Source organism: Bidens hawaiensis, unplaced genomic scaffold, assembly GCF_021521415.1.
Source record: "Bidens hawaiensis isolate Kalapana, Puna unplaced genomic scaffold, B.hawaiensis_p1.1 tig00019348_1, whole genome shotgun sequence".
Taxonomy (NCBI): Eukaryota; Viridiplantae; Streptophyta; class Magnoliopsida; order Asterales; family Asteraceae; genus Bidens; species Bidens hawaiensis.
Genome location: NW_027492939.1, coordinates 78,276 through 91,466, shown reverse-complemented (window position 1 = coordinate 91,466; position 13,191 = coordinate 78,276). Strand labels below are relative to the sequence as shown.

General features: G+C 33.6%; 1 protein-coding gene across 1 annotated transcript; it reads left to right on the top strand.

The window, feature by feature from the left end:
• The first annotated feature begins 307 nt into the window (after window positions 1–307).
• Window positions 308–2,479, top strand: LOC143558187 (protein FAR1-RELATED SEQUENCE 5-like). The gene is made up of 4 exons (XM_077047074.1): window positions 308–1,026; window positions 1,108–1,366; window positions 2,069–2,299; window positions 2,417–2,479. Exons 1-4 carry the CDS (start codon window positions 308–310, stop codon window positions 2,477–2,479), a joined length of 1,272 nt encoding a protein of 423 aa, XP_076903189.1.
• The last annotated feature ends 10,712 nt before the right edge of the window (window positions 2,480–13,191 follow it).

Genomic DNA, 13,191 nt, shown 5'->3' with positions numbered 1-13,191 from the left:
TGTTGATTAGATTTTAAATTATATATATTTTCATATGTATTTTGTTAACTGTAATTAGATGTTTTTTAGGGGCATTTATTTGATATGTTAAACCACTTAAATGTAGTTTTGTATTAGGTTATGTCGAATTGAAACGTGTTATATATCAATGTTTGATTTTTGTTTAAGACGTGTTAACAGAACGTATTAGTAGATTGTGTTATCAGAAATGGTTATTTTTTATGACTTAAATTGCTTTTGTTTATCAGATCATTCATAAGATATTGTTATATCACAAGTTAATGCATCTTGTAAACCTGTAAAAGGAATGGTTTTTGAATCTGTTGATCATGCATATGATTTCTATTGTGAATATGCAAAGAAAGCTGGTTTTTGTGTTCGTAAAGGAGGTTCGTACATGAATAACGGTTTATTAAAGTCTAAATATTCTACCTGTTCGAAAGAAGGTCATAAACCCGCAAACAGTTATGATTCTATGGTTGAAAAAGATAGTTCTAATAGACCGTATTATAAAAGAAGGAAGAGACCAACAATTCGATGTGGTTGTCGAGCTCATTTTTTTCTAAAATCAGATGACGGTTTGAGGTTTGAAATATATGATTTTATCGAAGTACATAATCATGAAATGGTGGATGCAAATGATATGCATTTTGTTCGATCAAATAGAAAGTTGACTCATGTACAACAAGATATTATATATGAAATGTCAACATTGAATTTGGGCGTTGTTAAGGCGTTTAATATTATGAGGACAAAGTATGGAGGATTTGAGGAAGTTGGGGCTACAAAAGACGATTGTAAGAATTTCAAACAGAGTTTAACTTGTTATATTGTTGAGTATGATGCTGAAATGGTTGTACAAAGATTAAGTGGGAAGAAAACTGTTGTGATGGTTATTCGTTTTGAGTATACTATTAATACTAAGGGTGACTTAGATCGTTTGTTTTGGGCTGATGAGATTTCAAAGAAAAATTATTTGGTTTTTGGAGATATTATATCATTTGATGCCACATTCAAGACCAACAAGTGTGTCAATTTAATACATTTTTTTTTATTTTTTTTATTTTTACATATTTTTAATTCGTTTTCTATAAATTTGTTTTATAGGTACAATATGGTTTTTGTACCATTTACTACCACTGATAATCACTGTCGAAATGTTACAGTTGGTGCTGCGTTATTATCATCTGAATCTATTGAACCTTATTCATGGCTTTTGAAAGTTTTTCTTGATTCTTTCGGTATTGCCCCAAAGGTGGTTGTTACTGATCAAGATCTAGTTATGAAGCGAGCAATCTCCTTAGTTTTACCAAACTCGAGACATCGGTTATGTATGTGGCACATTATGAAAAAACTTGCTCATAAGGTAACTTTATTTTTAATGTATTAAAGTACTATGCATATGTATCAGAACGTGTTATAATGTCTAAACATATTAGCATGCATCACTATTGGTAGCTGCATATTTTTAAACGTGTTAGAACGCTTTAGTACGTATAAACATATTAGTATGCTTTAGTATATTAAATTCATATTTGTATATGTGTTAGAACGTTTTAGAACGTCTAAAACAAACTAGCATGCATCAGTATGTTTAATTGTGTATTTTTTAAGAACGTTTTATTCCATATTTTGTAATTTTACTAGTTTTTGTTTTCCATTTGTAATCATATAGAACCTGTTAACATTTTTTTACTGAAGTTGACCGTATTACTAAATTATTAATTTTTGTAACATCAGGTTGGTGCTGTCCTTTGTAACAATGAAGATTTTAAATGTGAAATATGTGACATTGTTTAGACGGATGCAATGTCTCAATCCGAATTGGAAACACAATGGGAACTTATAATGGAGGAATATGATCTCGAAACAAATAAATGGTTGTCTGACATGTTTGAAATGAGATATGATTGGATCATGCTTATTATATAGATGAACCGTTGTCTTGTCTTATGAGAACAACATCGAGATCAGAAAGTGAAAATCATTTTTTTTGTCAAGTTTCTAACTCAAAGTTATCACTAGTTGAGTTCTTTAGTCATTTTTATCGTTGTATGGAGATTCAAAGGCACATGGTATGAATAATGATCATGATACGAGGTACACGCATCCAGATCCGGTTAGTGAAAACCCTTTTGAGAAGGAAGCAAAACTGATGTATACAAAGGCTGTTTTTAATGATTTCCAAGATGAAATGTATCATATTAGAAGCGGTGTTGCATGTTTGAAATCAACTGAAGAAGAAGATTTTGTGAGGTTTTCATTTGACTTTAATGCAAGTGTCCCAAACTATTTGGAGGTATGCATTAATTAAAGATTCTATTTTTGTTGAACGTTGTAGAACGTTTTAAAACATTTTTTTGTAAGATACTAAATTGATAGAATGTTTAAAGTATTAATATATTTTGTGTGTCAGGTTTTGTTTAAGAAGGAAGGTGAAGAAGGAATTGATTCGACGATTTCATGCGGAAGCAAATGATTCGAACATTATGGGTTATTGTGTTGTCACAGCCTTTATATTTTAATTTTTTTCAGAGTTACAAGATATTCAAAGAATTACATGGTGGATCGTTGGAAGAGAGATGCTGGTGTTAATCCTAGAATTGCTCCAATTTCAACTTTCGGTAACGACAAATATTTAAAAGTTAAAGAGATCTCAAGGGAAATAACATTGGCAGGTGAGTATCTCATAAATGGCTATGTAACTGATGTTGATGAACTAATTAAAGTCAGTGATCAAATGAATATAATTATCAAAAAGGATAGGTTTTTTGCTATTCTAGGGTATGATCAACCATCAGAGGTGACCGTTCGTGTGCCTAGTGTTATTAAAAACAAGGGTTGCGGGTCACATAAATGGATTAAATCCCAGAAAGAGATAGCTATAGGTCGGTCTGGGATTAAATCTAGGGAATGCAAAGTTTGTCATCAAAAGGGTCATAACAGTCGAACTTGTCCTCAACTTCGAGAAGAGTAGTATTTAGCGCTCTTGTTTTGTTTATATTTTTTCTTTTTTACACTTTTTTGTGTTTTATTTTTCATGGAACGTGTAAGCTGGTTACTGGAACGTGTAATATCTGTTCTTTTTGTTTTAGATTTTTTTTTAATTCAATAATGCATCATAAATAAATTGATACTAAACAAAAGTTATATTAAATCTGGTTGAAAAAGGAGGTTACACAAGAGGATCACATCAAAAGACTATTAAAACCTATTCACAAACTTATATTATACTGCCACACCTGTAAGTCCCGAATCTGGATCACTACAATATGATATCAACCAAACACGATGTTAGTGCAGAATCCTAACGCCGTGGTGATTTAAGAACAATATAGTTAAGAACAAGATGAACACGATGTAATATGGTTTCAATGCATACGATTCTATTAATCAATAAATCGTTAGATACAAAAACCACTTAGCCAAACAATCTAATGCTCTCTGGATGTGGTGGCTCTCAAAGTTCTGATTAACAAAAATGATCAACACCTAAACCCTATACAAGTATTCTCTATATATAGGGAAGCTAACAATCAGGCCCAAATTAAAGCCCAAAGCCCACCGAGATCCCTTAGTGATCTCTGTTTACATACATAGCCCAACACTAAACCCAATAAACATATAACTAAGTACAAACCACCAAATATGGACCCAACAATCTCCCCCTTGGTTTGTAGCTTCGTTCTTGTTTATTTCACTTCAAACTAGCCTAACCGAAATCCATAAGGATTTCGGTATTACACCGATGTAATTCTTCAACTCGTCTTTGTTTATGTCACTTTAGTCTTGATCATGTCACGGCCTTTTGATATGCATCAGTCTAACCAAATTATGGCCCAACAATCTTACCCTTAGATTGATGTTTTCAAGATCTTCAGAATCTTTACAAGAACATAATCAGCAACTTCAGTGATCAGCAACTTCAGCATCTGCATCCAATAATCCATCATCTCCCCCTTGTTTTGACAGCATCATCCAATTTGAATCTCAGATACTTCATATGCTTCCGTTGCAAGAAATCAGTCTTGAAAGAACAATCAACTTTGATAGAAAGATCAACCAAAATATTTTTGAAAACAATTAAATAAAACAAAATAAGACAAACATATTTTTGTAATTTTTATTTTTCTGTTTTTTTTTTAATTTTCTTGAAAAGACTTGAAATGAGATCATACCAGCTAAACCAACTATAACACAATAACCAATATCAAATTTCATGAGCTGAAAACTTCAAAACTATTTCTTTAAACATTTGTTACGACAAGAGTAATCAAGAAGTAAAAATAAAATAAATGAAATAAAATAAAACCAAAAACAACAAATAAAACAAATTTAATCACCTGGTCTTCTTGTAATTTAGCTAAAAATTGGGATCAAATTTCATTTTTTGATAAAAACGCCACCTTTTATGAAAAGATCCGAACATGGAATCATATTGTTTAAGGTGTTGTCACATGGATTTATGTTCAGCGTTATTATGACATAAAGAGACAGGTTGATAGTAGGTATAATGAACTTAGCATTATTTTCATTGCATCAGTGATATGAATTAGGTTTAGTTCGGTATAAAGCATAGATGGACATCACTCATGGACCTGTGATGCCTCCTATCTCTTATCAAAGCTTATTTGGTTTTTCCCAGATCACCTCGATTTGACTTTGACCCACTGGATTTGGTTTAAAAACTTTTAATGACAGAACTTATTTATTTGATTTTTCTCTTCAAATTTGCAAACATATTTGAGGTTGAACGTTGGACTTACAGTTTAAATTAACAAGCCTTTCATTCGGGATGTTATAGGACTTATATTATTGCCTCCACCCCTGTAGTTCTGTTATTAACTCTCATTTTTGTGTTTTTCTTAAAATCTTGAGAACATTTATCAACTTTTGGTTGATTATATATTTAAAGTAATTTTGTTCACATTTGTTCTTTGTCATTCTCAATAAGATACTTCATTTTGGGAACCAAATACCAACGGGCTCGTGTATGACTGGATAATTGCTTTTCTGCCTATCATTCGGAAATATGTATATGGAGACATGCACATTTCTTCAAAATGACTCTCCACAATAAGTTTAGCAAATTTAGTTTATATCACTTCAACTTTTACGCATCATGGAAAGCTACCAACAAATCAATGACTGTTCTAGAGCCTTTAAGCTTAATAATTTCACCCGTTAGGCACACATAAACAATTTACTTATCATTTTCCAAAGGTTGGATCAATTTTCATTTGAAAATGTTTTGAATCTTCTAAAAAGTTGTTAACTGAGTAATGATATCACTTCCCAAAAAAATTGCAGAAGACACACATGTTAAGAACTCAGTCACCCCGGTCACTCTTCAGTTTTTAGGTAAATGGCTATCCCGTATGACCACTAGTGGTTAACAGGACCAAAACACATATGAAAATACGTGTCCCTCCAACTTGGAATTACCGACCAAAACACATATGAAAAGAACTCAAAACACAAAACCAAATCACAATCGTCCCAGATACTTTCAGTCTTTAGACAAATGGCTATCCTGTTAATCTACAAGTAGATCACCGGACTCTTCAATCCTAAGCAGCCGACATAATTTTAAACGAGAATGAAGTTTGAAAAACATAGAAAACTTTTATAAATTAAAATTTTTATTTTTATTATTATTTTTTTTATAACCCACACACACTCTTTTTGAATTTTTTTAATTTTCTTCCCCTAAATTTGTGCAAAAATTTTGACCAAAGGGAAAACTTTTATGTACAAATTTAACCTCAAAAAGACTCAATCGTCGAAACATATCATTTAAAAATAATATATGAAAAAGTGTGATAGTTAGCCAGCTAATGTACTATCATTTCTCATGTACGGTCAAGTCATTTTCATATTTTGAAATAAAACAAAATGAAAACTATACTTGAAAATCTATACGTGAACATACTTTTGTGTTTCTTAAAACTAATTTGAAAATTTAAAATCCTTTTGACTGATCAATCTTTCATACCAAAGTGATACGGTTACCTTTTATCTTTAAGACATCATTTTTCATTTGTGAAAATCTCCACCTAGGAATAAGCTTGTTTTGAGATTCTGCATCTTTGCGAGTTGAATGTCTGGAACAAGCCTTTTAATATGCAATGTATTCTCTGATTTGTTCCTACACACTTAGAGAGCAGATTAAAAACGTTCTATCACCATAAAATCCCGTCCAAGCAACAAATAATCCATTTTATGGTTTAAAGATTTAAAAACAATGGATATTTTCCCTGTCATGTGCATGGAACAACCCATTTAATAAACAATGAATTTGTGGTTGTTCCTACACGCATAGCCGGATCAGCTGGACATGGAAACCAAGTCATAAATGTCTTGGGGTTCCCTTGAGCATCAACATATGTAACCTCTTGCCAACACATATCTTTCCCATCTTTAACAGAATCATTTGTTAATACAGATTCTGTTTGTTGAGTTTTAACTTTCCAAATCTGTCTTGGTTTAGTGAAATTTGATAGAACAGACTTTGGAGTGGAGCAATTCGAATTCGAATTCTTAGAACTCTCAACATTCTTTGATTTCTGAAAATTTAATTTTCTTTTAATAGTTTCTAAATCATCTGAGTGCAGACCTGTCATATTAACTTTGAATCCTTGAGTATCTGTGACCCGTTGTACAGATACTCGTGGTTTGGTAAAATATGCATTTTGTTTAACCACTGGATTCGGTTGAATCCTGTTACATTTCACCTGAGGAGATTGTCTATTAACAGAACGGTAGTAACACTCCTTTGCCAAATGCCCTCCTTTCCCGTAGACGAAACACGCCTTCATCCTTCTTCTTATGTCAACGTAAGCACTAGCCTCATGTTGGAATTCCTTCTTATGAAAGATTTTTCCATTCTTCTTTCCCTTTGGCGCAGCCTTCTGATTTTTCTTGTAATAGGGAACATATAGACGATGAACACAATTACTGGCTAAATGTCCTAGCGTGCCATAGTAGTAACATGTTTGCCTCTTAATATAAATATCACCCACTAATTTATCAGCACATGGAGATCCAGAGGATCTATGAGGATGAGATTGTCCTTGTTGTGCTGATTTCTTATGTGTCTTCCTTCTGTTGCCACAACTCTGTGTATTATTATTAGTACAATTTTGAGTTGTGGTGTCATCTGAGTTTGATGACACGTTAGAATTAGATTCATTTGTAGTAGCCTGAGCTCCTTTATTATCAGAAGCAACATCATTTACTATATCTGCACATGAAGTAAAAGCATCAAAATTGTTCACACATTTAAAAACAGGCTTGATTTCCTCTAGGGAACCTGATCCAACAATTTCAGATTGAACTTGTTTACCATACTTCATGTCCTTTACCTTTTCTTCATGTTCTTTGGTGACAGGAGTAGCGACATAGTTGTCATTGAAAGGTGGGGGTACCTGATTATATCATATACCGTCACCTTTTTTTTCTTTCCACCATAACTGATTTTCAATCATTGAACTGACTACTTTACTGGAACCCTCGAATTTTTTAAAATCAAGTTCAGCCCTTTCAAACTTACTAGTTAGATTTAAATCTCTAACTTGGAAGCTTCCAGTTTAGCAGTCAGATCAGCGATTTCTTGTTTAGCATCACAATGGTGACAGCTCTTTATGCTAAAATCAGACTTAAGTTTCTTAATGTCTTTGTTAAGAGATTCAATTTTGTCTGAAAATCCCTTTGCATTCTTCTTAAGTTTAAAATTCTCTGATTTAGTTCTTTCCATATCTCTACTTAAACTGTCATTATGAATTTTATACATTTCTATTTTCTCACCACAATTTAAGGAACATGGTTGAAACCTTAGCTCAGATGAATTTGCTACTTATGAGGGAGCAGACTGATTAAGAGTAACTCCAAACATTGAGATGATTTGAGGAGAATCTATTGAGTAGTTAAAAGGAACTGATATGATTTTCCCGCCAAAATTTTTCCGAAAAAAATATGATCGCCAAATTTTTCAAGAAAGATGTCCCACTCAAAAGAAGCGTCTAGGAAAATTTTCGTTCAAGACAAATTTTTCGATTTTTCCCGCCAAAAAATTCACCAAAAATCGCCCCGAAAAAATTGTTTTCGCCAAAATTTTCCAAAATGAATTTTTACTTATAAGGAGTATTATGAAAAAATTGTTTTCGATTTTTTTTTTTACTCCTTGACCGAGAACTAGGTAAACCGAAAACCCAGGTGTTGACCGAAAGCCCCCTCTGGCCGAGAACAACGAGCAGTTAGCGTTGACCGAAAACTTTCGTTGACCGGGAACACACGTTGACCGAAAACAGCCGTTGTTGAACCTTGACCGAAAACTCAAAGTTTGACCAAAATATTCACCGAGAACTCAAGTTTTACCAATCTTTGACCGAAAACCACGAAGTTTGACCCACACTTTGACCAAGAACTACTAAGTTTGACCCACACTTTGACCGAGAACTACTATAAGCCAAGAATAGAACTTGGCCGAGAACTAATGTTTCACACCCAATAGTCACAAAAAATGTAACAAACTTCCAAATAAAGTGGGATTTTATTTAATTTCCAAATCAAAGCCAATCTTTACCCAAAAACAGTTCAGTCTTCTTCTTCGATCAACTACTCGCCGGAAAAATCACCAACACCACCAAACCTTAATATCTTGTATCCGTTGATATCATAATAACGAGCCTGAATTCGTTCAAGGCTCTGATACCAATTGTAGTCCTGAATCTGGATCACTACAATATGATATCAACCAAACACGATGTTAGTGCGGAATCCTAACGCCGTGATGATTCAAGAACAATATAATTAAGAACAAGATGAACACGATGTAATATGATTTCAATGCATACGATTCTATTAATCAATAAATCATCAGATACATAAACCACTTAGCCAAATAATCTAACGCTCTCTAGATGTGGTGGCTCTCAAAGTTCTGATTAACAAAAATGATCAACCCCTAAACCCTATACAAGTATTCTCTATATATAGGGAAGCTAACAATCACGCCCAAAGTAAAGCCCAAAGCCCACCGAGATCCCTTAGTGATCTCTATTTACATACATAGACCAACACTAAACCCAATAAACATATAACTAAGTACAAACCACCAAATATGGACCCAACAGTTGTTATTTTTTTAGTCATTCCAATTTCCCGGTTTAGGTAAGGTACTTTCAAAGCTTGTGCGAGTCTTTTTTCTCTTTCTTCTCGCTGTAGTTTATCTATTTGATGATAACTTGCAGCTGGTGTAGGAGATGTAGCAATAATGGGCAATTTTTTTTATTTAGATTCAGGAGTTCTAAATTCTGCTGATTGATTGAAAAACGGAGTTTTCATTATCACTGAATCCAAATCCTCACTGTCGTATTCATAATTTTCTTCAACATTAACATCAACCATCCCCATAATACGACTAAGTTATAATATACATTTTTTTTGTGTATGTTTTTGTGATTGTATATATATAATTTTTAATAACTTGAGTAGAGTTGTTGTCACTTTCTTTGTCACCAATTTCTGCATTTAATTTTTTCACTTCTATAACTACATACAAATTTTTGTTTTTCAATTTTTTTGTTAGTATAGTATCAAAATATTATTTTAAAACAAACAGGTTTTTTAATTGATTACCTCGAATGGGTTCTCCCGTTTGTCTTTCAGCTTTCAAGGCTGGTGCCAGTCTTTTTTCTTTCTTCTCGTTGTAGTTTATCTATTTGATGATAACTTGCAGCTGGTGTAGGAGATGTAGCAACAATGGGCAATTTTTTTTATTTAGATTCAGGAGTTCAAAATTCTGCTGATTGATTGAAAAACGGAGTTTTCATTATCACTGAATCCAAATCCTCACTATCGTATTCGTAATTTTCTTCAACATTAACATCAACCATCTCCATAATACGACTAAGTTATAATATACATTTTTTTGTGTGTGTTTTTGTGATTGTATATATAAAATTTTTAATACCTTGAGTAGGGTTGTTGACACTTTCTTTGTCACCAATTTCTGCATTTAATTTTTCCACTTCTATAACTACATACAATTTTTTGTTTTTTAATTTTTTTGTTAGTATATTATCAAAATATTATTTTAAAACAAACAGGTTTTTTAATTGATTACCTCGAATGGGTTCTCCCGTTTGCCTTACAGCATATTCTTGTGCTGATGTACCTCTATTCTCAAAATCAAGTGTTTCATTACCTACTTTCTCATCTCCTTCAATATAGATTATCAAAATTTTGAACGTTTAAATAAACAGATATTACTACATCTCTTTTCTTCATTCATTTCTTCAACTTCTGTCATTGCATTTTTTTAATAACTTTTTTTTACTTTTTAGTGTACTATAATCAATAGTTTTTTTTTTTAACAAAATTACCTTGAATTATATAAGATGTTTGTCTTATACCATCGTCATTATCAATTCCCTTGTCAACTAGATCAGTCAATGGATCTTTTTCTACAATTGAAATATTGGTTTTTGTATTAGAACGTATAAGAACGTATTAGGTTTTTGTTGATAAAAAAATATATATAAATTAGGAGATAATCTTAGAACGTATAAGAACGTTTTACCACCTAGTATTTTCTTTGAAATGTTCTTGAAATTCTTTTCCACTTCCTTTTTGCTCATGGAATCAACAATCTCATAGTTTACTCCATGATCAATCAAGAAGCCACACTTCCCACCAAATCTTTTATATAATTCAGTGGTTCTTTCCTGATCATCAGAAAACTTTAATTTCATCTTGTGCTTCTCTTTTTCTTGAATCTGTTCTTGTGTAGTCTTGTACATCCTGTGCTTCCATCATCATGTGCTCTTCAAAGTTCATGTGATTCAGTTGTTTCTCAGAGAAGTTGTCCACCCTGAGATATTTACGATACGTTTAGATAAGTTTGTCTCTTTTCTCTGTTAGCTTTCTTATCTCTTCTCTTTTATTTTCAAACATAGAATCCAGTTCTTCATCAGTCAACATAGCCAATTTTTCAAACTCTAATCCGTGTCCTGATGGTTGGTTAATTTATATATGCTTTAGTTCATTTATTTTTTAGTTTTAACTGTTTATTTTAGGAATTTCGATACTTCATACGTGTATTATTGTATTTCAGGTAAAAGGCGTTAAAGTACTTAATCTAGACCTGCTGATGCATATATTGAAGACCCGGGATGTCCAACACGCAAAACAAGAAATATTCATGAAGTTTGCTGGTGACAAGACCCATCGCGATACGCGATGGGCTTACTTGAGGACCTATCGCGTATCGCGATGGGATGTTAATGAACTTTGACCAAAGGGTCCATCGCGATACGCGATACGCGATGGACCAGTGAAGACCCCATCGCGTATCGCGATGGGGTGTGTCGACGGGATGTTAGGGTTTAATATCAAATTTTCATCATTCACGACCCTATCTTCGTTTTTATTAACCCAGGCAGTTTCTAGAGCTCGAGAGAGGTGATTCCATCATTCCAGACCGTGCCAAGACCAAATACATGATCCATAGCATCATTCATGACGATTCCATGATGTCAAGTCTTGGCTAATCTCTCCAATTCGTTCCCGGGGTGTAAAGTTTGTATTTAATTCAGTTTTGTTTGCAACCAAGAACACATATTATTTGTAATTGTTATTGGTTGATCTATGAGTATTGATATTTAGTATTGATATTTAGTATTGATGTGCATTCAATCGGTTAAGGTTTACGTTGATCAGAACGATTAGTCTGACGGTTGTTATAGTAATTGCTCATAGGGTTGTTTAACTAGTTTGAATACAACGAAACACACAATTGCCCTTAGTTGAGCCACACTGGTAGGGACCGTTTGATAACCAGTGCTGTGTGTTAGCGATTGTTGGTGCCTAAGGTTTAACTCTTTAATCAGTCTTTGGTCAATCTGTGATAATTAATTTCTAGGTTGCATGAGAAACTTTTTAATTGCATTCTTGAACCCGAGGATGAGTCCTCTTTGTTAATTGCTTGAATTCGTTAATTTGCTTAATCTTTATTAAAACTCAACCTTATTTGCTTGTGTGATCAGCACTAAAATTTGTTACTTCATAATATTAGAAATCTGTTACACGATTATATTGACCACATACTCCTGGTGGATACGATACCTTATTTACCATATCTGCTTAGGTTATTTAGGTTTTTGCATGACTTGAACGACGGTCATCAAAATGGCGCTATTGCCGGGGAGTTAGTGCGCTTATTGTTTTTCGTGTTATTTGATTTCTTTCTTTAATTTTAATTTTAATCTTAATTTTTGTTTTCAGTTTTTAGTTTAAATTTTATTTTTTTTATATTTTACGATGGGTGTGTTGTTTGTGCAGATAACAGGTTTATGCACACCCGTCACTCGGGCAGACGGTCACCGTTAATTTTCGAGCCAGAAATTGAAAGATTAGCTCAGCGGAATTGAGTTCAGAACCGAAAATCAGAGATGGAAGATCAAGACAGAACCAAAACCAACACAAAAACCAAAACCTGAACCAGAATGAAAACCAGAACCAAGACCCTCCCCCAGAAAATAACGCGCTTCACCCAGACAACATACCTTCACAACTAAATTTCAATACTCAAGAAAACCAAAATAACTGAGCTCAAGCTTCCAGAACCCGAAACCGAAACCTAAACCGAAACCTTGACCAGGCTGGACCAGCAGTTCCAAATAATAACCCTAATCATAGAGTTCGGATAAATCTCAACGATGTTCAACCTAATATTCCGAAAGAAGATGAAGAAGATGTGGAAGATAATAATGTGAACGAGGGTTTTGAGGTTGAGAACGAGGTAGACCGGTGGATTAGAAGGAATCGGGCAGTTGAGCCCGAGAACGAGGTTGTTGAGCAAGAGAATGAGGGGGATATAATTGGGATGAGGAGGTGGAAGAGCAAGTGAATCAAAAACGAGCTGAAGCGGTTAATAGAAACGGAAGGGGTTGAAACAGAGTGCATCGGGTGGAAAGGCCCGAAAGAGTTCGGAATATTTATGTTAACATAGGCATTTTGGTGAATCCCCGGGGTCTTAGGAGGAATTTTGTGGCCCCGGTTCAAGGTGTTAACAGTTGGTTTAGACCGGCTATCTCAGATGGAGCATCCTCGTTGATGCCACAGGAACGAGTGCCGGGACAGCAAACTTTTAAGTCCCGACCATCATACATTAACATTGTTCCACATTTT

Excerpts from the sequence above, each read along its gene's own strand:
- LOC143558187 (XM_077047074.1), top strand. The coding sequence starts at position 308 with ATGGTTTTTGAATCTGTTGATCATGCATATGATTTCTATTGTGAATAT. Across the intron at positions 1,027-1,107 it reads GCCACATTCAAGACCAACAA|GTACAATATGGTTTTTGTAC; the intron begins GTGTGTCAATTT and ends TTTGTTTTATAG. Across the intron at positions 2,300-2,416 it reads GTGTCCCAAACTATTTGGAG|GTTTTGTTTAAGAAGGAAGG; the intron begins GTATGCATTAAT and ends TTTGTGTGTCAG.